At 36.1% G+C, this 27,839-nt stretch overlaps 1 protein-coding gene across 1 annotated transcript in view; it reads left to right on the plus strand.

The window, feature by feature from the left end:
• Window positions 1-7,522: 7,522 nt before the first annotated feature.
• Window positions 7,523-27,839, plus strand: part of RRN3 (RRN3 homolog, RNA polymerase I transcription factor) — a 35,883-nt gene continuing 15,566 nt past the window's right edge. The window contains exons 1-10 of the mRNA XM_007498610.3: window positions 7,523-8,107; window positions 9,249-9,354; window positions 11,128-11,184; window positions 13,918-14,007; window positions 14,113-14,242; window positions 19,202-19,261; window positions 20,144-20,207; window positions 21,804-21,873; window positions 22,655-22,753; window positions 27,075-27,173. Coding sequence (XP_007498672.1) covers window positions 7,992-8,107; window positions 9,249-9,354; window positions 11,128-11,184; window positions 13,918-14,007; window positions 14,113-14,242; window positions 19,202-19,261; window positions 20,144-20,207; window positions 21,804-21,873; window positions 22,655-22,753; window positions 27,075-27,173 — 891 coding nt within the window. The 5' untranslated portion in view covers window positions 7,523-7,991. The remainder of the gene's footprint in view (window positions 8,108-9,248; window positions 9,355-11,127; window positions 11,185-13,917; window positions 14,008-14,112; window positions 14,243-19,201; window positions 19,262-20,143; window positions 20,208-21,803; window positions 21,874-22,654; window positions 22,754-27,074; window positions 27,174-27,839) is intronic.

A 27,839-nucleotide genomic window follows, 5' to 3' on the forward strand; every position in this document is an offset into this window, starting at 1 on the left:
GCCACAGTGTCCTGGCTCGGACTACATTCATTCACAAAGCGCGGGTTTGATTAATCTCCTCCTCTTTGATGCCATCATTGTCAATTCTACCAATGTAAAAACCTATATCATGGTATGTATTCATTAATCACCTCCCACTTGACATCCCTAAGGTCCCCAATAAAGGCTGGGGAACATGTGCGAGCCTCCTCTTCCCTTCTCTTCTCTTACACCTCTTGCTCTCACAGCTCTTGCACTTGCTCTTGCTCTTGCACCTCTTAATCTTGATATGGCCTATAATGGCCTCCTCACGTCTGACTGACAGACACAGCACAATTGCTCCGCATATCTCCATATGCATAGCTCCATTATTCTCTTGACCACCTGGTCCATGGAGGATATCCCAGAGTTCTCAGCTCCATGTGTGTTCTCTTGTTTCTCATACTTCTAATTTCTCCACTTGCTTTCTCTTTCTAGAGAGGTAATTACGGAGCTCGCAACTCCCCACGTGTTTTAACTTGTGGTCTCTGAGTCTTTATTCCTGTGTCTCTTCCTCTGACTGCCTTATCTATCTCACATCCATATTCCTCTAGCCTCCAATTTCCTTCTCAGGTCACCACCCACAGGTTCATTATATAGGAACGACTGGAGGATCTTTTCATTGGTTTCTTCTTTTTTTTGACCTGTGTGCTCTTTTGGCACTATTCAGGTTAAGTCTGTGCTCCTTTTTTTTTTATCCCATTTCCTAGAATCAGACACAAACATTAATCACAGTCCCATAACAATTATCAAGAAATGGCAGATTCCCACAGTCTAAAGCTGTTTGGGTATGCATTTATATTATAGCAAGTATATATATATATACATATATATATAAAACTTACATTATTGTAGAATAAAAAAATATTGATTGTATGTACTTTAAGTACAAGAAATGAGAAAAGGGAAAATCAAATATTCTAATCAAAATAAAAGAAAAGCAATAATAAAATAAAGAAAAAGAGAAAAGAGAAGAAAAAAAATTCAAGAATTCAATGTGTTTTAAAAAAAGGCATCCACTTATCAATGGATTATTATCTCCAATGCATGTATAGGATACAGTTAATAAGTTTCAATAGAAGATACTCTCTTTACATGTGAGCAATGAATCTAAGAGTCCTTCTCTCCAATTTTTATAGATGTTGGAGTTGTTAACAATATTTGGGATGGTTCTTCCCAGGAAGGCTGAGTTGCTCCAGTACTCTGGAAGTTCTTTATATTGTAACCATGAAAATATGGTTTGCCAAGACTGTGAATTACCAAAACTGTAAAGGTTTTGGTCAAACTGTAAAGATAATTTTTAGTGTCTTGATTTAAATAAAAAAATAAGTGGTCGCCATGGGAAAATTCCCAAATATGAAAATACCCAAGTCAGCTGGGTTTTATGGGGATTTTAATTAATATAAATAAAGGAATTAAGGGAAGGAGAGAGAGAAAGAGAAAGAGAAAATAGTAGAAATGGCCTAGGCCTGAGCCTAAGGGAGACTAGTCATTCTTTATCACTCACCACAAGATCATCCCAAGCAAGCTCTAGTCCTTCACTGAAATCCTCAACTCCTGAACTGACTCCTGACCTCCTCCAATTCAGTTTCCAAACTGAACTCAAATTGTAACTTAATTCAATTTCCCTGAACTTGTTCCTTCGCTTCCTTTTAAAGAGATTTTTCTCTTATGTCACTTTCCCCCAAACTTTAACGTCTACCAATCACAGTAGACGCTTTTTTCCAGGACTGCCCAATCTCAGTTCCTGTCTTCTTTGGTTCTCACCTTCTCTGGTTAAACTAAAACTTCACTCCTCTTTTGTTAAGCTTGCCTTCTGTAAGTTGCTTGACCTTTTAATGATTAATTTAACCTTTATAGGTACTTAGCACACTTTTGTATTAGATATAAAAATAGACCTAGCTTAATGTTCTAGCTTTACTATAAGTATGAGTTAGGGACTTTTCATTGTTCAATCAGGAGTTTACAACTTTATCTTCCCCTAAGGCACTGTCTGAGCAGGGTGGAGTAATTTTAAAGTTCTCAATACATTCCTGACCAAGTACCTCCATTGTACAGAATGGGGAATTGCTCAATCAAATCTTCTGAAGTAGAGTCTGAGCGGTTTTAAGATTCATAATATGCACCTTGTCTCCTGGGTTCAGGTCATGAAATGAAAAGTCCAGTGGTCCCAACTTGTACTGCAGTTCTGGATTCATGGAGTTCACTTAGTTTGTGCCGTAATTCCTGTATATAGGAAGCAATAGTAGTATCTCCCCCTAATAGTGATGTATATGCCAGGGAGAAAGGCTTAGCCTGTATAAGCGGATGTCCAAAAAGCATCTCAAATGGTGAGATGTGTAGGTCTCCCCTGGGCCTGCTTCTAAGATAAAATAGTGCCAGAGAGAGAATTTCAGGCCATTTTAAATGTGTCTCAGTGCATAATTTGCCAATCATACTTTTTAAGTTCTCTGTTCATTCTTTCAACTTCGCCTGAGCTCTGGGAATGATATGGAGCATGGAATTTGGGAGTTATCCCCAAGCAAGAATATATATGATTTAGAATAGAATCAGTAAAATGACTTCCCATATCTGAATCAATATGTGCTGGCAGGCCAAAGCGAGGAATAATCTCTTTTAAAAGCACCTTAGCAACAAAAGCCGCTGTAGCTCGAGCTGTAGGAAATGCTTCTGGCCATCTGGTCAGTTGGTCTACTATGATTAGACAAAATTTATATTGGCCAGCCTTTGGCATTGTTATAAAATCTATCTGTAGGTGCTCAAAAGGTGTGTAAGCCAGAGGACGCCTACCAAAGGCTTTGCCACAAAAGGCATGTTGGTTATATGCCTGGCAGGTAGAGTAGGTGGAACACACTTTAGAGGCTATGGTAGTTATACCAGGGGCTAACCATACTCTCTTAAGAGTCCACGATGCCCTGGGTACCCAAAGTGATCATTTTAATGAACAGATTGGCAAATTTGGTGATAGAAATTTCTATGGAGCAGGGGCTTTCCTTCAGATGACACCCAGACTCCACTGATCTGTTTTGCTTTGAATTTTTGTTTCCATTTTTCCCCTTCCTTTTCATTATAGGAAGGTGATAAATTTAGATCATCAGTGGTTGTTAAAGTTAAAATTAATTCAGGCCCTTCTATGGCTGCTAGCTTTGCAGCAGTATCTGCTCAGTCATTTCTCCTAGAGACAGGATCAGTGCCACCTGTATGGGCAGAGCAATGAACTACAGCTAGGGCTTCAGGCAGTTGCAGAGCAGAAAGAACTTCATTAATAATTTCGCCATTAGCTATGGATTTTCCAGCTGAGGTTAAAAATCCTCTCTGGAGCCAGAGCATCCCGACTGAGCGACAAATGCCAAAAGCATATCTAGAATCCATATAAATTGTTGTCTTTTTACTTTTTACTCTTGGCAATTATACAGGCATGTTTCAGAGCTATGAGTTCTGCTCCTTGAGTGCTAATATTAGAGGGCAGTGCCTCTCAGTGGCAAATTCTGTGACTATAGCAGCTCCAGTGTAGTGTATGCCAACCCTCATAAAAGAAGAACCATCAGTAAATAAGACCAAATCTGAGTTGTTTAAGGGATTGTCCAAGAGAACATCTTGAGGCTTTTCTGCCATGGACACTAGTATTTCACCACTGTGTAATGGTTCTCCTGAAGTTGGTAAATCTGGACTTTTTTTCTCCAAGCCTGGCTCTTTATCCACTGAATCATTGAAATTCTAAAAGGTTTGGCTGGAAAAAATCCACTAAATTAAGGGCATCACATCTTCAATTTGGACTCTAGGGTACAGTCTTGGAAAATTGGAGATAAAGAAGTTAATATATTTCCTGTGTCACCTAGGAAATAATTTAGAAAATTAGATGTTCGTTTTTTTTTTTTTTAATGTAAAGGGCAGCAAAGAGTAGAATCTAACTATATTATAAAAATATAAGAAATTCCTTCATGGATGTTTGATCAGCCCAGGTAAGTCTCTGACTGGGACAAAAAGAGTTTGTGAAATGTCCTATGAAGTTCATATTCATGCTGTTGTGTATCTTTATACTGAGGTCAGATTTTTGTCTTGTAGGTTTTTTAAGAAACCTTGCTTGGATGTAAAATAGCTTTCATATTTTGACTCTAAGATGAAGGTCATAAAAGGATGTTTAGGTTTGGAAAGTCCCAGAGATGTTGAGTAGGCACTCCCATTTTGGGTAGTCAATTAAATGTCCCTTTTCCAGAACCAGGAGTAGTATTGATTTGATTACTGCTCCCAGAGCAAGAGCTAGAAAGTGGAGTGGAGGGAGGGTGTTACTCAGATGATGGATTTGAGCAAATTAATTGTAGATAATTATAAAAAATCAGTTTTGATATTCAGTACAAATATTACCGTGAAAGGAATAAATATTTCTGCTAAAATGATAATGTTCTAGTTTCCTGTATATCCTTTTTCTTTCTCTCCAGTCCTTTCTTTTCTGAGCTTAGTTTTTCTATTCCTTAATGTTTTTGTTTCTTCAGTGTATTTATTCCTGGACCATACAATCTTTTTGAAAAATTTCATCCTTTTCCTACCAGAAGAACCAGTTCTTTCCCTCATATTAATAATACTTTATATCTATCTCGATGGCATGCTTAAAAGTGAATTCATATGAATGATGCCATTTAATTTAATGTTTCCTAGAAAAAACCCACATGGCACACAATCAAAGCTCACAGATTTCCACAATTCTCTTTCCTGCTCCCTTCTGTACACCAAAATATCCATATGTATTGACCAAGTCTACAATAAAAAGGAAAAAATAATAACGTTGCTTTACATTTTATCTTGAAAGTTCACTTTATTATGATGATTAAAAGCTTCTGGGGGCAGCTGGATGGATCAATGGATTAAGAGCCAGGCCCAGAGAAAGGAGGTCCTAGGTTCAAATTTGGCCTCAGACACTTCCCAGCTGTGTGACCCTGGACAAGTCACTTAACTCCCACTGCCTAGCCCTTACCACTCTTCTGCCTTAGAATGAATATTGATTCTAAGACAGAAGGTAAGGGTTAAAAAAAAAAAGATTCTGAGCATAAGCCCTTATGGATATCATCTAATTCTTTTTTCTTCCTTACATTTCTTTTGTGGGGTATTAATGTTCACCATAAATCCCTAGCAGCTCTAAGTTCCATTGTTCTTTCTTCCACTAGGGTATTAGATAAACTCTTTTTGGTGTTACAGGATGCTAGAGAGGTAACAAAGAGTACAATTGTAATAATTAAAATGAGTTTGACAAATATAAGAATTTTTAAAAATTGTGGTTGCCATTTATAATAATTAAATCTTAAGTCATGAAATTGTTAGTAGTTTTATTACAACAAAATAGTGATAGTAAGAGAAGGAAATGTAGGAAGGAGATAAGGAATTTTCTAGCCTATCCCTCCAAGTCAGCTCTGAAGAAATCTAGCTCACTCCCCTGACAAACCTCCAATCTCCCGCTAGAGGAGCGGTAGAGTCTCATTCTCCAGGTAGATGTCTGAGAAAATCTCTTCAACCCAAGGGAGTCACAGAAGCTGAAGAATCCAAGGCAGAATTGAATGCCTAATCAAGCTGAGCTGCCACCAGACTGAGCCATCAAAAGAGGCCAAGGATCCCAGAGGCTCCCGCTTATTCGTAATTTTCTCAACTGCTCAGCTCTGCTCATCACAAGTCAGGAATCCAGCAGTCTCCCAATTTTCCTAGCACTGCCCAGAGTGGGGCAGTGCTTGTGGTCTTTTAGGATATGAACTTCCTTTTCTAGTAAAAGGCTTTTACTAAGTATTAATGACTAAGTAAGTGTGAAAGGCGGGGCACTCCAGGTTCTTGATTGATTAACTTAAAATAGACAAAGGAGAGTTTAAATTTTCTTTAAATTTCTCTTTAAATTTTGAAATTAGCAGCTATTCGGGATTCTATAGGTGATTGAAGAAGGGAGTTCTGTTTTACACTCTACTCTCCATCCCTTTTCCCTGATTCTCTGATCTTGAAATGGGGTTCTAGACATGCAATCTATTCCTTTGGTCATGCAATGCCCAAGTATGAGTGTTTAGGGATTGTAAAGCAACATTATTATTTTTTCCTTTTTTATTGTAGACTTGGTCAATACATATGGATATTTTGGTGTATAGAAGGGAGCAGGAAAGAGAATTGTGGAAATCTGTGAGCTTTGATTGTGTGCCATGTGGGTTTTTTCTAGGAAACATTAAATTAAAAATAGCAAAAAGTCCAGTCAACAAATTGTTAACATTACATCAAGGTCCTCTTGATTATAGAAATGCAAATCAAAACAACTTTGGGGTATCACCTCACACCTAGCAGATTGGCCAAGATGACAGTAAAGGAAAATAATAAATGTTGGATGGGATGTGGCAAAATTGGGACACTAATACATTGCTGGTGGAATTGTGAATTGATCCAACCATTCTAGAAAGCAATTTGGAATTATGCCCAAAGGACTTTTAAAAGAGTACCTTTCAGGGGCAGCTGGGTAGCTCAGTAGATTGAGAGACAGGTCTAGATGTACAGGTCCTGGGTTCAAATTTGACCTCAGATACGTCTTAGTTGTATGACCCTGGGCAAGTCACTTAACCCTCATTGCCTAGCCCTTACCACTCTTCTGTCTTGGAATCAACATGTGATTCCAAGGCAGGAGGTAAAGGTTTTAATGAAAAAAAAAAAAGATTGTATGTTTTTTGATTCACCAATACCACTACTGGGTTTATACCCCAAAGTGATTAAAAAAAAAGTTTGTACAAAAATATTTATATCTGCACTTTTTGTGGTGACAAAAAATTGGAAAATGAGGGAGTGACCAGGGAGTGACGGAACAAATTGTGGTATATGAGGGTGATGGAATACTATTGTGCTATAAGGAATGATGAACGGCTTGATTTCTATATGAATTGTAAACACCTCCTTGAACTGATGCTGAGTGAAATGAGCAGACAAGGAGAACATTCTAATAGACTGCTAATAGCAATGCAGTGATCAGGAACTTATGAAAATGAATGCTCTCCACATCTAGAGAAAGAACTATGGGAGTAGAAACACAGAAGAAAAACATGATTTATCACTTGGTTATAGGATTGTGGTTTTAAAAGATTACTTTATTACAAATATAAATCATATGGAAATAGGGTGGAATTGCTTGTCAGCTCTTGGAGGGAGGAGGGAAGAAGGGTGGGAGAGAACGTGAATTATGTAACCATGGAAAAAATATTCTAAAAAAAATGTGAAAAATATATAATTGGGAATTACTTAACAAAATAAATAAAAAAATAATAGAAAAAACCCAATATTTCATCAAGGGGGGCAGGCAATGTTCTACATTCCTCTATTGTCCCATCGCTGCAAAGATGTGAGGTACAAAAAATTGTCCAAGTCATCTCTAAGTCCAGGCTTGGACATTAAAATTACAAAACGTTCAATTTCAGGTTGTTTTGCGGGGGGTGAGGAGTTTTCAATCATCGTGTATTGGGTAAATCACTTAAGCATCCTGCGCCTAAATTTCCTCATCTGAGGAGAGAAGACGTGCTGAGCTGTGAGGTTTCTTCCCGCTTTAGATCTCTAGTTTTTCTGGTTCTGCTGTCTCGACTGAGTTCACAGAAGTTAATTAGTGTGAGTCGCACCCGGGAGTGAAGAGGAGCTTCCCATCCAGCCACCTCCTTCCGCTCCCCCACATCACGGAGCTGAGCTCTCGCCCCCGTGTTCCGTCAACCAATCGACCCACTCGGACGGTGCCCATCCGTCCAACCAGAAAGGGAAGGGTGGGGGACGCGCCGCACGGAACTGGTCAAACCTAGGCGAACGAGACTCCCCAGGCCAGAAAGATCACGAAGTCTCGGAGGCTCTCCCTCGTGGCTTTTCTGACTGGCTGAGAGCACGTGGAAGGGGAGGGGTTTAGCAAGTCAAGTTCCGAGTTCGGCCCATGAAGAACCAAGCACCACTTCCGGGGCAAAGAATCATCGCGCTCAGCTGTTCCCATGGCGGCCCAGCTACTCCACACGCGGCTTCCTAGGGACGGGACCGCCGCCGCCGCCGCCGCCGCCGCCGCATCAGTTCCAGGCACCGCCGTCAAGTCTGGAGCTCCGCGGTCTGGGTAAGGGGCTGGGGGCCGTTGTCTCTCCCGCCTAGAGGGCTGACCCGTTAGCCTTGGGCCGGGAGCGTCGGGAATGGGGGTTGGGAGCGGGGAGGGTTCCGTGTACGGCGCGGGGCCGAGCCTGACGGGACTTATGGGTGAAACGTGAGTCCCGACCGGGGGAGGTCTCGGGGGCTTCGACCTTTTCGGCACTTCAGCAGTTTCCCCCGCCTTCCGCCCTTTAACGCCCCGAGTCGTGGCGTCTTTTCTGGACGGTTCTGGTGACTCCGATCTGTTCTTCCTCTAGCATCTTTGTCTGAACTCCGAAAAGGCCAGTGATCCCTTTTGGATCTAAAGGCATTGATAAAGCCCTTGCTGTCTGCCGGTCACTGTGCTGGACACTGGAGATACAAAGATAAAAATGAAATAGATCCTGTTCCCTCTTCGAATTTAAGAGTTTTCCTGGGGAGATAGCATTGTAAAGGGATTACATAATCCAAACAGTCTCTGTGTATGCAAATGCAAAATATTTTAATGTGTAGATTTGCTGTGCCGTGGTATTTAATATGCATAGTGTTGAAGCCAGAAGCGCACAGGTGTCTGTAATAAAACTTAATGTTTGAACAGTTTCACTGAAGATGTCATAGGTAATCTACAAAATGTGTGTGTGTATGTATCTGTTGTCCCCTTCCGAGATATTTTAGAGACCAGATCTGATCCTGGCTCTTCCAGCTTCAAAGCTATCTCTTCTTCATCCATTTGGCCATTAGAATTTCATGGAATCATTTTCCAATGCTTATTATAGTTCTTCTGTTTGTGTCTCAGTCCCTTACAAAATTGTGTAAGCTCCTTGATGCCTGGAACTCTGTATCACTTTGTATCCCTTAAGTCTTCAGCAGTAAGGATGTTAAAGGAATGTTAATAGATGTCTGCACAAAAAGTGCAACAGGCTTTCTTTTCTTTTAAAAGAGTAGTGTATTCCTGACTAAAAGAATTCAATTAAGATTTTTTGGATGATTTCCATTTTTCTTTAAGTTGATACTTCTTGTTTAAATTTTTTAAATGTTAGGTTTTAAATGTTAGGTGAGGATGCTTTGGCTTTTTAATGGGCTGAATTGTCTCTATTTCAATGCTTTAATGTCTCTTGGACTTTGCTTTGTAGAATTTCAGAAATGCTTGCATTAGAGAAGGAATTCCTCAGTTCTCCACCAAGAAAGACTGTCCGGTTTGGTGGGACTTTGACAGACATCTTACTAAAATACAAAAAGGTAAAAGAGGTAGTAGTTTGTTGCATTTTAATTTGGGATGCTTTCAAGTTATTTTGGCTACTAACCAACTTTCTTGATAATTTCTTCTTTAGATTTCATTCTGTCTAGTGTAATGTTTATGTTAAAAATAGATTATGACATCAATTTTTTATTTCCTTGGAAATTGTTTTTTAATATCAAGGTAATACATAGTAAGAGGGAATGTGGCAAAATTGGGACACCAATGCATTGCTGGTAGGGTTGTGAACTGATCCATCCATTCTGGACAGTGATTTTGAAATTATGCCTGAAGGACTATAAAAGAATGCCATACCCTTTGATCTATTTCACTACTAGGTCTGTATCCCAAAGATTTTTTAAAAATGGGAAAGGGTCTGTTTACATGAAAATATTTGTAGCTGCTCTTTTTGTGCTGTTAAAGAATTAGAAACTAAGAGATGCCCTTCAATTAGGGAATGGCTGATAAAATTGTGGTATATAATTGTGATAGACTACTATGGTGCTATAAGGAATGTTGAACAAAAAGATTTCAGAACGAGCTAGAAATAGAAAGACCTATGTGAACTGATTCAGAATGAAATAAATAAAACCAGGAAAACATTGTACATAGTAACAGCAATATTGTGAACTATCAGATATGACAGACTTTGCTACTAACAGCAATACAATGATCCAGAACAAATTCTGAGGGACTTATGGCAAAGAATGCTATTCACCTCTAGAGAAAGAACTTTTAGAGTAGGAATACAGATGAAAACATGACTTATCACTTGTTTATTTGGGTTTATGCTTTGGGGTTTTGGTTCTATAATATTCACTTACAAAAAAGGATAATATGGAAATACCATCTTGCAGGATAATGGATAATACATATATAACTCAGATTGAATTGCCTTGTCAAGCCCAGGACCAGGAAGGGAAAGAGGGAGACAATTTAGATCATATAACTTTGGAAAACTTGGGTAGAAATTTGTTATTAAAAGAAAGATAATACACAGTAACTATTAAGTTAAGAAACAGGCCAATTCTTTGCTTGAATTAAGTTCTTTATTAGTGCAAACAAAATCTTCATTTATTTTATCAGAGGTGTTTATAAATCTAGATTTCAGGGCATCTGTAAACTTGAATGGGGAAAAAATGAAATCTTTATTTTCATTAACCTTCAATTTCTGTTGTAATAGTATGTATTTTATTTTATTCACTTTTTCATTCACAAAAAATATTTTGAAAATGGGTCCATAGTCTACACCTAAGGTATTTATGACACAAAAAAGCTAAGCACCCATACTTTAGCAGATCCTTTCAGATCCTTTGATGAAAACAAATTTCGTGAATAACCTTTCTTTTGACTGAGTTTTTAAAAAAAGTTTTTTGAAAGTGATCTTATCATAAAGGAAAAGTAATAGAAAAGTTCTAGGCAGGACTATAGGGTAGGAAAACTCAATAATTTCCTACCTCCTTCTGAATCAGACCATCACATAGTGATTTTATTGTAAATTTTGGAAACTTTCAGAATTTAAAGCATTTGTTCAAATAAAAGCTTAAAAGTCAAAGATGATATCTGTATATCTAACTTAAATATTGTGCCTGCTATATTTTGAAAGGGAACAGTCAGTTCTTCACTTCAATCATCATAGGACATTGAATTGACTATAATAATATTTTTTATAAACCAACCAATTCTGACAGTGGTATGGATGTTGCTATGTATTACACCAGATTTTTTGATAAGGAAACTACAAATATAATCCTCTGCCTTTTTTTCTTTTTAAGGGTGATACAAATGACTTTGAGTTGTTGAAGCACCAGTTGTCAGATCCAGACATAAAGGTAAAGCATTGTATTTTATGGTTTAAAACCCATACTTTCTGACTTAGAGCCAATATTATGTATCAGAAGGGCTAGGCAGTTGGTCTTAAGTGACTTGCCCAGGGTCGTACAACTAGGAAGTATTAGAGATCAGATTTGAACCCAGGTCCTCTTGACTTTAAGACCTGGCACTCTCTCTGAGCTACTTAGTTGTTCCAAGGTAAAGTATTTTGTAAGAGATCTTATTAAGCCTGGAATAATACAATACTTTACTGACCAATAAACCTTTTCTTTGGTCTCTCTCAATTCAGTCAAATCTATAGACTGCTGTGAGAGTAATCTTAATTCACAACTCTAATCATGTTATTCACTTGTTAAATAAGTTCTAGTGGTTCTTCATTCTTCATTGCCTTTTGAATAATCCAAATTTATTCAAGTTCTTTAGGGGTCTTGAGTTTCAACCTTTTTTAAAAAAACAATCGCTTATATTTACATAGTATGTTAAGGTTTGCAAAACATTTTTATCTCCTTCCATCTTCATGCATTCAGTGCACCAGCCAAATGTGCATTGTACTCCAGCCAAATCCAAGTAGTTCAGATTTCCCAACTTGTTTTTCTTTTTCCTGCTTTGGATGGTTTTTTTCCCCTGGTACTTTCTATGTTTGAAATGCATTGATGTCCTATCTCCATATTTTAAACTATCCAGTCCTTTAGAATCTAGTTCCAATACAATTTTCTTCATGAAGTTTTCCCTGAATTTCTGCTGATGGAATTTTAGATTCCTGTTATGAATCTCTTCTTTTTTTTAAAAAATTAGATGACATTTAATTTTTAGGTCTGATAACTATTTTGAGATTATTGTGGTACATAGTACAAGTTTTTTTATTTTAGTTACATTTCTGACAAGCCACTTTGCAGTTTTCTAGTTCTTGTTAGATTGGGAGTTCTTCCCATTATGTTCTCAAGTTCATTCACTGAGTACAATTGTTACTGTTTTTTTTTTCTACATCTTGGTTATTCCACTGATCTGCTTTTCACTTTTGAAGACAATGACTTTATAGGGTAATTTTTGGTCTAGAAATTGTTTCCTTTTTGTCACCTTTGAGATTTTCAACCATTTGTTCTCCAAATGAGTTTGTTATGTTTTTATCTTATGCTATAAATTAGCCCTTTGGTAGCATGATTGCCATGGTATTAAATCTCTCAATTAACATAATATCATTTTTTATATTGGCCTGGTACAGCCCTGAGTTCTAAATAACTAGTTAAAATTAAAATGTTTTCATGCAAACAAAGCCAATTGAGTTAAAAAGAGAAGAGAAGCAGGTAAATGCAAAAAAAAAATATCTTGTGGCAAGTTTCTCATATATCTCATTTCTAGGAGTTATAGATAATTCAATTTATAAAATCAAATTCCTCAATTGATAAATGGTTAGAGGATATGAACAGGCAGTTTTCAGAGGAAGAAATCCAAGCTGTCATTAATCATATGAAAAAAATGCTCCAAATGCTTAAAAACTAGAGAAATGCAAATTAAAACAACTAGCCTTTCTGAAAAGCAGTTCTCAGAGAAAATAAACTTTGAGGACAAAGCCGTACACAGTACCTTGTGAATGGTAAATAATTAGTTTTTATTAATTTTAATATTTTTGATAATTAGGAAAGTTGTACCCATTAAAAAAAGTATTAAAATAATCTTTGGTATGAATTTAGGGTTTGTTTTGGGGCTTTTGAGTTCTTTATTTTTTAATAGAACATTAACCTCAAGTAAATGAACTAATAATAAATATGGGCTTATGGATACAGTTCACATATAGGATAATAATTAACTTCACAGAGAATCTTTTTCCAAATAGCCTCCATAATTCCATTTAGCCATGTGCCCAATGTGTAGTCCTAACGTTGCTTTGAACCTAGAAGGCATGCTCAAATAATGATGCATTATTAACCTCTGTATTTTGACAATACCTAATAACTTTTCAAACCTTCACAAACCTATCTCCTCCCTTCCCCTTTCATATGGTGTTAACATTAGAAATAAGGAATATCAAATGGAGGAGGAATATATGAGAGAGATTAATTGATTAATTTGCAATTAATTACCAGAGGGTAATCCTAATTTGCTAATACAAATGTAATCTTAGACAACATAATTAATTCTTTATTTGATTCAACATTCTGAACATCCGGAGACAGCTGGGTAGCTCGGTGGATTGAGAGCCAGGCCTTGAGACTGAGGTCCTGGGTTCAAATATGGCCTCAGACACTCCTAGCTGGGTGATCCTGAGCTAGTCAACTCCCATTGCCTAGCCCTTACTATTCTTCTGCCTTGGAACCAAAGTGTAGTATTGATTCTAAGATGGAAGGTAAGGGTTAAAAAAAAAAATTCTGAACATTACTTAAATCATTAATAATGTATTATATATAAATTTAGAAGGTAAGAAAATTGGACTATATTTGTAGCTACAATATTTTAGTACAGGTCCTTGAAATATGTTGGTTTTGGGGGGAAATTTTACCTAGTCTATTTTCTTGGAATATGCTTCTATTTCTAAAAGTGAATCACAGAAAAGTATTAGTAAAACTGGTTCTCTAAATTTAATGAGAGCTTGTTTCTAATTTTTGAATGTTTTTACCCTAAGATAAGGCTCTTACTTGGCCCTTCATTGTTATGCTATTTTTTACTTATTTAAGAATTTAAGGTTTTGGAAATGTTTTTCTTAGAGAAAGATATTTTTATTTGTTGAATTTCAGGATGCTCAGATCATTAACTGGCTATTAGAGTTTCGAAATTCAGTCACATACTTAACAAAGGACTTTGAACAGCTTATCAGCATTTTATTGGTAAGTACTACCTAGATACTGACTTCAGCAACTAGAAATTTGATCTTTAAAAGTGACTTGAATCTTGAATTAAATAAATGCCTTGTTCCCTCTTTCTCCAACTAGAAATTGCCATGGCTAAAAAGGAGCCAAGAAGTGTTGGAGGAATATTTGGCTTTTCTTGGCAATCTTGTTTCAGCACAGACTGTCTTTCTAAGACCATGTCTCAGCATGATTGTTTCTCATTTTATCCCTTGTAAGTATATACTCTATCCTTACTCCAATTTTCTTTTATACCTTGATATTTCTTATAAAACTAAATTTATTAGGTAAACTTTTAAAATATTACTCACATCTTTAAAACAAATAGCGACTGAATATTCGGTGTTTGTGGAGATTGCTAGCTTTACAAGAATACCTGTCTTAAATCATTTCTCCAATATGTTTTAGGTGTGAGACCATGAACAAGTCATCCTCTTATATACTCTGTATATATGTTGTGTGCCTCTAATTATTTTCATTATTTGTCTTCCCCCATTGCAACATTGAGTTTGAGACCAAGGATTTGTATCCTAGATTTTCTTTGTATCTCCCCCTCTTAGTTCAGTACCAATCACATAGTTAACACTTAATAAAAACTTGTTGATTAACTTCTCAGTGCCCCAGGCAGCTAAGACTATCAGTTACAGTTACTGTATTAATGGAGGATATTTTTACATTAAGAATTCTTTACATTGATGAAATCACAAGATAGCATCCTCTTCTTCCACCATCGCCTTGTTTCTCTCCCCCCCCCCAAAACAAGCCCTTGTCACATGTTCCATTACAGTGAAATGTAAGTTGTTAATTTTTTTAATAGTAAAACCCTTATCTTCTGTTTTAGGGTTAGTGTTGTGTATTGGTTCCAAGGCAGAGAAGAGTGGTAAGGGCCAGGCAGTGGGGGTTAAGTGACTTGCTCAGGGTTCACAGCTAGGAAATGTCTGAGACCAGATTTAAACTAGGGCCTCCCTTCTCTAGGCCTGGTTTCTCTACTGAGCCATTTAGCGGTCCCCAAGCTGTCTAAATTTGTATATTCATGTACCATAACTTTTGTTCTTTAGTAGCATTTGCTTTGTTTCAAATTCTTTGTTACCTCAAAAAATGCTGCAATGAATGAATACTTTCGAATATTTGAGACCTTTAGTCACTGACCTTTTTAGTGATGTATGCCTGGCAATAGCATCTCTAATTGTAGGAATATGGGCCTGTAGTCACTTTTTAAAACTGGAGTTTCCAGAATGCTTTTCAGAATATCAACTTTTCTTTTTTGACTGGAGAAATGTTAACATCATTGATAGTAAACAGATATTGGATGTTTACTAAAGATTTTGAGATAGCTCAGAGGTTATTGAAATCCAAATGCCTGAGAACTTCTGTTTGCTATAAGAAGAGGCATCAAGGAAATAAAGGTGTCAGGTTAAAGTTTCTTGGATGTCTTTTTAAAGATACTTGGATCATTCAGATTATTACTAAAAAGTCCTACATTTTTTTTTTAAAACTCTTACCTTCCATCTTGGAATCAATACTATGTATTGGCTCCAAGGCAGAAGAGTGGTAAGGGCTAGGCAATGGAGGTCAAGTGACTTGCCCAGAGTCACACAGCTAGGAAGCATCTGAGATCAAATTTGAACCTAGGACCTCCCATCTCTAGGCCTGGCTCTCAATCCACTGAGCTACCCAGCTGCCCCCTAAAAGTCCTACATTTTAACTAATAAAGTTTAGTCAAATTCATGGTACCATAAAATTGTATATCTTATACATAACATATGCTCCATTGGGCACCTTTTGTAATCAGCATTTCCATGTGATAGAATATGCCCATTTTTAAGACAACATAAATTTTAGTTACGTTATTTTAAAGGTATGTAGATTATATGTTTTTGCTTTCATGGTATGATTTCTGATGATTTAAATTTTTCATACTGCAAAATGTGATTTGTTTTCTGATGAAAATTTCCCAAAGTGAATTTCAGTGAAAGGGAAACTACCTGATCTTTTCACAACTAGTAATTGAAATATGGTGGAAATGATTTTAGTAAAATGGTAAGAGTATGAGAAGGAAATATTTATTTGAAATCAAAGTAGTTTTAATTAGATATTAGTAAATTTATGACTTGCTTTACATTTTGAATTAACATTTTTTTTTACCAAATGAAGTACAAACATTGAATTATTGATTATATAGTATATGTAAACAATGTGTATTCTTGTATATAATGTTTTTGCAAGGTTTTGTATATAGTAACTATAAGGTAAATTTGAATTCTTAACTTTAGGTTGTTTCTATAGTGTATAGTCAGAAATGTGTTATATCTGTAACTGAAAATATTTGGAATTTTATGTAATGTGTAACTTGCATTTTGCAAGATGGTTCTTCCTCTCTTTCTCTTTTCCCTTCCCTTCCCTCTCCCTGTTTCATTATAGAGTAGAGAATTGTTTAGTTTGAAAGATCCATTTGGGGAGAATATTTCTCCCAATAGGATCTCGGGGGAAATATTTTTATTAGGAGTTTTATTAGATTTATTCTGTCTCATTAAAATAAGTTTTATTAATATCCTTTAAGGGACAGAGCAGACAGATTTTGCTGCTGGCTCTTTAAGAGGCCTGCTATAAAGGAGAGGATTCTGTGAATTCTGGAGCCTGTTCAGAACAAGATCTGTTGGTTATTTGAGACAGTTAACTTTCAGAGTTGTGATACACCTGAGAAACTGAGAAAGAGTGTGTTTTACTGAGAGCTTTTTTCCTGAAGGGAGAATCAGCTGCCAGAGGGTGCTCTGTCCATTCTCTCTCTACCAAGAGATTCTGATAGCCAAGAGATTCTAACAGCTCTATCTGACAGTTGGCTTCAGGCAGTTTTTGGTTTTTCATATTTTTTCATATTCATAGATTACTTTAAGGAGTTTATTATAAATTAGGTTCATTGTTTTAGCACAAGTTAGTAAGATAGAATTTAAATTTTAGATAGTGTAGTTTAAGGAGGCCTATTTAGGCTAGAAGACCCTGCAAAGAATAGATTTGGGGGGTTTTATTTAGAAATTTTAGAACAAATTAAGAGATTTCCTATCCTATTCCTTAACTCCTGTCTCTGCCTCTCCTCATAGAGTTAAATAAATAAGGGTTGTATTCAACTGTTTCTAGCCTTCCATCCACTGTCTACAAATTAGTTTAACCCTGATAGCTTTAGTTTACTATAACAGCTTTTGTATTACCAACCATCCATCAATACCTATTATGAATATATTATCAGTTTAATTATAGTCATAACAGCTTGGGTTCAACATAACAGCTATTATTTGGCTATAATAGTATGCAATAAAGTTAGTTTCCAGTTTGTGAAAAAGTTTGCTTTTAATTTACTTATTTGAACAGCCTCATTTTCCCCATGGAAACAGTGTCTTATGTCTTGGCTAGATCTGTGCTTATGCTTTATGTTTATGATTATCATAAGACTGATGAGTAACAAATGTCATAATGTAGCCATAATAAAGGACTGATCTGCATTCTGTGTCCTGGGGCTCAGGAATTGTATCAAGAATAAGAAGAAACATGCCCTCCCCCATTTATTGAGTCCAGGGCTGACCTTGGTTACATTTTTGAATTTAAGTAAATTTTGCTTTTTTCTAAACTTTTTCTGTAACTTTCTCCATGTATCATTATTTTAATTTCCCTAAGCATTCCTTCTTTGTGAGGGTCATATAGAGTAGGTGCTGCCCCTCAAAAGATTTCATGTTCCAGAATTATTTAACTCTTCTTCACAATTATAATTCTGTTCTCAGTTTTGATGAGGTTGAGGTTGACTAGACATTAAGAAATTAGTTTTATTAAACTAATTTGCATTGAAGTGTGGATTGTAAGCCAATATATAATTTCTAATTAGCTGTCAATCTAATGAGATAAACATTATAAGTGGTATAGGAGAAAAGATTTTTAATTAAGCTTCTTACTGGTAGCCCTTTGTAAGTGTAACATTTTGCAAGTCATAGGAAGATTTACAGAGAGCAAAAAAATATTCAGGTTATGGTAATTAAGCATCCACGATGAGCAAAAAACACTGCTTAATCACTTAAAGATATAGAAATGAATAGTGACAGACCCTCCAAAGAATTTACAGTCTTACAGTCTTTATTTGGAATTACACGAAGGATTGGGTGACCACAAGTGAGAAGTATTTGGGGCTAATCTGGGACTTGACTCACTTTTCACATGTTCTCCCTTTCTTCTTTTAAACCAAAAGATTCACTTACAACTTCATTTTTGGGATAAGTGAGTGGCACAATGGATAGAACTCCAGACCTGGAGTCAGGTGGGCCTGGGTTCAAATGTTCCTAGTTTTGTGATCCTCGGCAAGTCAAATTACCCTGTTTGCCTAACTCTGGCTCTTCTGTCTTAGAGTTGTTATTAAGAAATTAAGGATTAAAAACAAAACCCCCCTTTTATTTTTTTTGGTAATAGCTCTCATGTTAGTAATGATATAGAGTAGGCAGATATAGATATGCAGCTCTTTGTTTTTTTTTTCCCTAAACTCTTACCTTCTGTCTTGGAATCAATACTGTGTATTGTATTGTATATATCCGGGGCAGAAGAGTGATAAGGCCTAGGCAATGGTGGATAAGTGACTTGTCCAGGGTCACATAGCTGGAAAGTGTCTGAGGCCAGATTTGAACCTAGGACCTCCCATCTCTAGGCCTGGCTCTCAATCCACTGAGCTACCCAGCTGCCCCGCTCTTTGTAAGTGGAGATGTCTTATATGTTAAGATCTACTATTATTTGTATATTATTGTTAATTATGCTTTATAATAAACTACAAAGTAGTTTACATAAAAAAACAAACCCTATCTTCTGTCTTAAAGTCAATTCTGTGTATTGGTTTCAAGGCAGAAGAGTGGTAAGAGCTAGGCAATGGGGGTTAAATGACTTGCCCGGGTTCACATAGCAGGGTCATACAGCTAGAAATTGTCTGAGGCCAGATTAGCTTACTCTTTAAAGGGTTTTTAATCTTCTATTCTAAGAAAATATTCATATCAATATCCAAGTGCTAGATTTAAAAAAAATTCTATTTAAAAATAGCTTTTATAAAGGATTTTCTCTTTATTTTGCATCATAAAAGCTTATCTAAGCAACAATGCCAAGGCAATAGAAAAAATAACAGACCGATTCTTAATTTTTTTCTTAACAGCTCGGGTAATCATTAAGGAAGGTGATGTGACTATTTCAGATTCAGATGATGAAGATGATAGTAAGTCCTAAAATAACTAAAGCAAAAAAAAAAATCTAAAAAATCTTATAGACTGAGTCATGTGGGGGTAAATGGTTTCAGAAATTCAAAGGTTTGATTTATTCCTGGAAGTAAAGTGTTTGGTGATCTCTCTGATAGGATCTTATGTTCTTTTTAACTTATGCTTTGAATTAGTGGTCCTAAATGCATTATTAGTAAGGTAACTGGGACTCATTTGCAGTATTGCTCATGGAAAATTGGTTGTATTTATGTACATAAAATTTCCCTGTTGAAGCAGTTGAGAATACCTGTTTTGACTTGATTCTATAGTAGCTTGGCACTCATAATTTTAGCTTCTTGCTAAATGGGTCATTTCTGACCCATTTTATATGGGACTGGGATAATAAAAAGCGATTATTAACTTTTCTGGGCCTCATTTTCCTCATTTGTAAAAAATTGGGGAGTTGGACTGGGACCTTTGAGTACCATTCCAGTTCTAGTATTTTAATGTTGTGATTCTGTAGTTCTGGCAATGTTTTCCTCATATTCTCCTAGTATTTCATTTCTGTCCATATATATTAGATTACAAATTCCTTGAGGGAAGCAACTTGTCTTTGTCCCTTTTTGTATTCCTCAACTTAATAAATTGGTTGAAGAGGCCACTCTCCTTTCCATGTTAGCCTTTTCTCACTACCAACCAGTGATCTTTCCTTTGAATTTTTTATACCTAATACTTCCTTATCCCTTTATTAGATTTTTATTTCTTAGACTTGCAGGAATTGCCACTTTTCTTTTCCCTTTTGTGTCCTCTGGTACCTACCATAATATTATGCACAGATCTGGTGCTTTTAATACATAAATATTTGTTAAACTGAGCTACTATTTTCTTCTCACTCTTTGTAGATCTTCCTGCAAATTTTGACACATGTCATAGAGCCTTACAATTAATAGCAAGATATGTCCCCTCGTGAGTATATTTTCTTTTCTCATTTTAAAAAACTAGCATTTTATTCTTTTATTCTTTCAGTAGTAAATTGTTATATCTAGTAATTGAGTCAAAGCTTGCTTTTTAGACTTTGTATATTTCATTGAAATTAGTTTTATATAAAGTCAATTGGCGTATGTTCTAGTTTTGCTTCCATTTTTTTTGTTTCACTTAATATAAAAAGTGTAGTGTTTCATGTTCCTCAATCTAAACTATAGTTTGCTTTAGTAATGTGAAATTTGAAAGAGTATGTAGCATAAGAATGCTATTTGACCATTTAAGAAAAAAATCTTTTAAGTATTTTTTTTGAAATTGTATGAATTTCCATTTGAAAATTTCATAATACTCATCTATTTCCGTTTATTTTCAGCAAACAATATCAGATTAAATATTCACATTTTTACTCTGATAGTTAAGTCAGTGTTGATGAACCTTTTAGAGTTGCATGCCCAGATTTTATCTTCAGGCAGCCTATGAGCCCCCTGCACTACCCTGGAGGGCAAAGGGAAGAAATGCTCATATTGAACTATTGGGCAGAGGGGGCAGGGCATGCAAAAAAATGTCCTCAGATGTGGGGGAGGGGGAATGGAGCAGCCTCCTCCAGCATGGGGGAAGGAGGGAGCATGCTACATCTTTGTCAACATGGATATAAGTAATGGGCTAAAATAGGTTTATACACTTCTCTAAAATTTCATGTTTATTAATTCTATTATTATTAGTTAATAACTTGATTTTGACTTGAAGCATTAATTAAATTATTGAGGAAAACAAAGTCTCTTAAGAGCCAGAGGATTCTCCTCTTGATTTAGTTGACTCCCGTTATCATGCTTTCTATTTTTAAGGCAAGGCAACAAGCACTGTGCTAATTACTGGGGATACAAATAGAAATAAAAAGAAAGATAGACCCCTGCCTTGAAGGAGTCACATTTTAATTCAAAAGAGAGAAGAAAAGCTTGTATGTGGGGTCGGGGAGGTTGATAGTTGGCTGGTATGGGCCCCTCCTCCAAATGAAGCCTGCCCACCCAGCCCTTCCCCCTCTCCCCAGGAACTTTTTAATAGGAAAAAGGGACCAGCCAACCAGAGGGATATTCCAGGGTGACAATATTGCTATTTAGTGGGATGTGCCAAACTGAAGAAGCCCCATTGCTGGGAGATGTTTCAGCATGAAGGATAGGTGAGGCTTAGTAGCAAAGGCTAAGAGAGTAATAATCAGGGCTCATTTTCATTATAAACCTCTTAAGAAAAGTAAAATAGGTTAAAACCCTCATCTATACAATATGAATTGAATGCATTTTAGATAAAAGAATGTAAACTATTCCATCCTATGCTAATTTTATCTTCTTGGTTTAATTCCTCTTAAGACCAGACAGTTTTTTTTTTTGAAAGTTGTAAAACCTATTTCTTTCTTATTTTTATAAAACAATTAAATGGTGGGGGGCAAATTTTTATATTTGGAAAAGGCAATTATATACTCCTCTGTATTCCCTGGAACTAAGACTAGAAATCCTAGCTTATGGCGGTTGAAATTTATGATCATTTGAAAAATTTTACTAATCTCAACTGGTTATTTCCTTACAGCACACCATGGTTTCTCATGCCAATTCTTGTGGAAAAATTTCCCTTTATTCGAAAATCAGAAAGAATTTTGGTAAGAATCCTTTGGATGGCAGTATAGTGGGAAAACTCAGCATCTTGTGAAATTTTAGGTCTTCATGTTTTGTTTACATAAAACTAGTTTTGCTATATGAATAATCTTATTAGCCTAAGGCTCCTAACATTCTTCTCCTAGCATCTTTGACTAAAGATAAAATTTTTAATCCTCCTATTCCTTATTCATAAATCAGAGTCATTATCTTTCAGATATTTTTAGAGGGCTAATGTTTATTCAGATAGGAATTATTAAAAGCTATTGTATATTAGCAACAAAAACAATATTTACTAATTGCTTCTTTGATAGCATTGTATTAAGGGGCTAAGGGAGGTGACAAAAAGTATACTGGGGGATGATACCAGAGGTCAAAATTTAGTGAAGACTAGAGAATTATAGGCTGAAATGATAGAGCATGGTATATTGTAAAAGACCTTGACTGCCAGGCAGCAAAATTTGAACAAAATTTGGTAGACAATAGATAATAGAGATTTTTTTTATGTGAAAGTGACACAGCTTTGTTATCTGGTGTAGGAGAATCCTATTAAGACTGCAAATATTTTTCTCTGAAACAATAAAGGAATTATTAAGGCATTTATATTTTGACTTTAGCAGTCTTTTATAAGTTTCTTCATGTGTCCTACTGTATTTACAAGAATGGTCCTACATTTTTGTATATCTATTTAAATCTTGGAAATAAATGGGAATATTGTTTCTTTTATTATATTGTTGTGAAATGGAGATTTACTCATTTAGCTTTCTTAATGCTTCTGTTTTTTAGGAGTGCTATGTCCACAATCTGCTAAGGATTAGTGTGTATTTTCCAACCTTGCGACCTGAAATTTTGGAACTTGTTATTGAAAAGTTACTCAAGATAGATGTGAGTATTTGGATGATCTGTTGTTAGGGGAAAAAGAAACTGTCAGAGTCTGATTTGAAATCAAAGCATGCCACCTCTCACTTTATTTCCTTCATGAGGTTTAGTCTTCTGTCAAGGCATAAGCAATATGGAAATATGTATTGCATGAAAACATTGGTGTAACCTATATCGGACTATCTGGTGTGGGGAGTGAACTGGGGTACTCTGAGTTGTAAAACATAAGAGAACAATTGTCAAAAATTGTTTCTACATGGAATTGAGGAAAAAAAAATTAGGGACAGCTAAGTGACTCAATGAATAGAGAACCAGGCCTGGAAACAGGAGGTCTTGGTTTCAGATCTGGTCTCAAATACTTCCTATAGTTGTATGATCTTGGGCAAGTCACTTATCCTAATTTTCACTCTTCTATGTTGAAACTTAGATTTAGTATCAATTCTAAGGTGTAAGATAAGGACTTAAAAATAAATAAAATTTAGTTGGTAGCAATCTTACATTTCTCAGATGGTGGTGTAATTCTACTCATTGGAAACAAAGGGTTGATTAAATCACCCCTAAGTATTTGCCCAGCCAAGAACATTTTAATGCCATGTGCCACAGATGTTGTACTTTAATGTTATACTGCAGGGTGAAAGAGACTTGATGATTGTGCAATAATTGCAATGTTTGGCAGGTCCTGCCAAGTCACAAAGGCTTCATATAAAGAGCCTGGTGAGGGCTAGGTGTCTTTTGTCCAAAGAACAGCCCAGCAAAGTTGAAGACACATAACACCAGGTGTGCCCTTCAGTTTTATCACCTTTGTTTCAACTAGGTGGCTCAGTGGATAGAGAACTAGGCATGGAGACGGGGTCCTGGATTCATATTTGACTTCAGACACTTAATAGTTGTGTGACCCTGGGCAAGTCACTTAACCCCATTTGCCTAACCTTGCCCATCTGTCTTAGAGTTGTTACTAAAATAGAAAATAAGGGCTTAAGAAAAAATTTCATCTAATCAAGAGAACAGCTGTTTTCAGAGGAAGAATGCTTATTCTGTAAGAATTGATAAACAAGCTAATGTGGCATAATGGTTAGATGACTAATGGGTACAGATTTGGAATCCACTTAATTCTCAGTGCTTCGGGCAGTTTTCTAAAATATTAAAAATAATAAGAAATCTGTATTGGTAGAGGACATACTATGGAGGGTTCTTTTCTACCTATGAAATCATGGGGCTGAAAAAAAAAGTGGCAACAACTAAAGAATTCAGAGGAATGTAGAAAAACTAGTATGAACTCTTGTAGGGTGAAGAATACCACCAAAGGAAGGTTACACTAAAGAATGATGTTCAAATGAAAACAATGTAAATGAAACCTACAAAAATCGGGTCATAAACAATGTGTCTTTTTTTTTTTTAAACCTTTACCTTCAGTCTTGGAATCAATACTATGTATTGTTTCCAAGGCAAAAGAGTGGTAAGGGCTAGGCTATGGGGGTTAAATGACTTGCCCAGGGTCACACAGCCAGGAAGTATCTTGAGGTCAGATTTGAACCCAGGACCTCCCATCTCTAGGCCTGACTCTCAATCCACTGAACTACCCCAGCTGCCCCCCACAGTATGTCTTTTTAAACAGCTAAGTTACAGAAATGAAAGGTGTCATGACTGTGCATGACAGCCACTCTATTAGACACTTTGGGAAGCAGGGAGAGAGATTGCTGAGAAGTCACATTATAATGGGCCATAGCAAAATGTAATTGTGACCCAAAACACCATCTACTGAGACTTTGCACATTGATGAAAGCGGATCCTTCAGACATCTAGGTGGCACAGTATAGACCAGGAGTATTAGAACAAGAGTTCAAATCCAACCTCAGTAATTAATTCTTGTGATCTTAGGCTAGAAATTTAACCTTTGGGCTGCTGATTCCTCATCTATAAAATGGGGATAATAATAGCATTTATCTCCTAGAGATTTCTACTACTATGATTTATTTTGTGGGAACTCAGTTACTGCTAATTAAATTAAACTGAACTAAATTTGAACTGAATTTGTTTGTTCATTAGAAATTTAAAATTCCAAGCTGAGATTCAAATACAAAGTGAGGTAACTTCTAGACATTATGCCATTAATATGAAAGTGGGATTTTAGGTAGAACTTTAGGTAGTATCTTTGGAAGCTGGATGGCAGAAATGAAGAGGGAAAAAATTACAGTTATGAGGCATAGTTGGTGCAAATGCCTCTGTTTAGGAGATGTCATGTGGTAGCAACAGCAGGGAGGTCCGTGTCATGGATTGAAGAGTACTTGGTAGAATATAAAGTATAAGAAGATTGGTGAAATGGGGGTGGAGATGTTATGAGAATGACTTTGAATTCTGGAGGATTTTATATTTGATCTTGGAGGTGATAGGAAGCAACTAGAATTTATTGAGTAGGGAAGAGGGTTGACATAAGAAGATGGATTGGGGTGAAGAGAGATTTGTGACTTTCAGGCCAAGCCAGAAGGCTGTTGCATAAGTCCAGGCTTGAAGTGTTGAGGGCTTGGGTCAGACTGGTAGCAATTTCAAGGTGTGAGAACAGGATATATTAGAGAGGTGATTTGAAAGTGGAATTGACAGGCCTTGTCAACAGTTTGGGTATGGGAAGTGGAAGAATGAGTAGTTGAAGATGACCCCTAGATTTCTAATCCAGGTGTCTGGGGATTATGGTGATAGGTATGGACAGTAATAAGGAAATTCGGAAGAGGAGAGGGTTTGGGAGGAAAGATAATGAGTTCACTTTTGGACATTTTGTGTTTTAGATACACATGGCATGTCCAGTTTAAGGTATCTATTAGGTAGTTGGAGATAGGAGACTGGAGATTGAGAGAGGTTTGAGCTGGACAAATAGATCAAGTGATAATTGAATCCATGGGAACTGATGAGATGACCAAGTGAAATCACATAGAGGAAGAAGAGAAGAGGGCCCAGGACAGAGCCCTGTGGGGTTGGAATACTCATGGTTAGCAGGCATGGTTTGGATGAAGATCTAGCAAAGGAGGCAAAAAGAGTGGTCAGATAGAACCTGGAAGGGTTCTTAAAGAGTGTGTCTTAAATACCTACAGAAAAGACTATCAGGGAGAAGAGGATGATCAGAATGTCAAAAAGCTGCAGAAAGATGAAGAGGGATGAGGATTAAGAAAAGGTGTTTAACATTTGGCACTTAAAAGGTCATCAGTTACTTTGAGAGAAGTTTTGACTGAATGAGGTCAGAAACCAGACTGTAGAGAGTTGAGAATTGCTAAGGAAAAGTAAATGGAGGCACCTGCTGTAGATGACCTTCTCAAGGAGCTTGGCCCCAAAGGAGAAAAGATAGGATGCAGTAGCCAAGTACGTTTGGAGATGGATGGATCACAGTTGGGCTTTTTGAGGATAGGCAATAGGGAAGTAGCCAGTAGACAAAATGAAATTAAAGGTAAATGAGAGGATGGGGATGAAGAAGACTGCTAGAGTAGACAGGCTGGTGTTGGGAATTTACTTCTGAGCTACTTAATGATTAGCAAGTTATTTTCTGTGTTATTCAAATACCTTTTAAATTAGTATTCAAGATTAATTTTTTAAAAGGTAGTTTTTAAATGTATTTAGGAAGGAATTGTATAAATAGTAGGATATACATTTATTGAAAGGATATTTGTAAGGAATGTGTAACTAGTTTTATAAGTATAAATAATAGGATCAGAAATCTTTCCAATAACTTAAAATTCATATAAATTTCAGCATTTGGCTTAATTATTTCACAATCCTATTTGAATTGGGTAATAGTAAATATGAAATATTTATAAAAATATTTGTGATAGAGTATGATATTCAGCTGATAGCAGAAGTGATTATTGATATTATAAATTTACTACTGGAGGAAGCCTAAGTGCCTTAACATATAGAGAGCCAGGTTTGGAGACAGGAAGGCTTGGGTTCAAATTTGACCTCCTAGCTGTATGCCCCTGGGCAAGTCACTTAATCCTAATTGCCTAGCCCTTACCCACTCTTCTGCCTTGGAACTGATACTCAATATTGATTTTAAGACAGAAGGTAAGGTTTTAAAAAATAAATTTCCTACTGACCCAGATCACTATATGGGCTGTAAGTATATATAATGTGAATGCCATAAGGTGTATTTATTAAACAAATATATATATATATATATATATATATATATATATATATATATATATATATACACACACACACACACACACACATATATTTATTACCCTAAGTAGTTCAGTATGTCTTAGAAATAGCTCTTGTGTTGAAATACTGCAATGTTTTAGAACACCTATGTATTGTTTTTCTTTTATTTGTAATATAGGTGAGTGCATCACGACAAGATATTGAAGATGCAGAGGATGCAAGGGAAACAGCTATTCAAACCGATGAGACAGATACAGTAGAAAGACTGTTTAATATGGTCAGTCTGTATTACCAAAATAAAAGTTAGATACAAGCTGCCAGATGAGAGTATTTGTATGGATTCTCAAGGTATTGGTAGAAGAAAGAGCTAGTTAATCTGCTGAGTTAAAACTGCATAGTCTCTTTCATGAGCATGTGATTTTTCATTACATATAAATATAGCTTTGGCCAGGTTACTACTTTTGCCAGATATAATTGCCTGTTAACAAATCAGCCCTTTTTTCTTTTAATTTGAATATAAAGTTGTATATTTAAATTTAACTGTCTTTGCTCCAGCCTGGGAGAGGATTTTGTTTTGAAACCAGTAGCAGTTTATGGTAGACCAGTTGCAAAGCACATAAGTTACTTTTATTATTTCATATTATTTAGAGGTAGTTTATTTGGTTTGAAAACTTATCCATTGCAAACTACAACTTCTTCCATATCTTAGTTTTCATGAATTACTGTGTCTAAAATATTTTTTACTGGGTGGTCAATTTTCTATTGACAAGCCTCTCAGAACTTAATCTGACCCTCAAATACTATACCTTGCTTGAGTGTGTGTTCAGTTTTTTCAGTTTGAACTGTTAGAGCTCACATCCTACTGGCATAACTTTTGAGAACCTGTTACAATTAAATGAATAACTCCAGTTTCTTAGTTTCCACAGAGTTTATTAATTATTAC

This window comes from Monodelphis domestica, chromosome 7 (assembly GCF_027887165.1).
Source record: "Monodelphis domestica isolate mMonDom1 chromosome 7, mMonDom1.pri, whole genome shotgun sequence".
NCBI lineage: Eukaryota > Metazoa > Chordata > Mammalia > Didelphimorphia > Didelphidae > Monodelphis > Monodelphis domestica.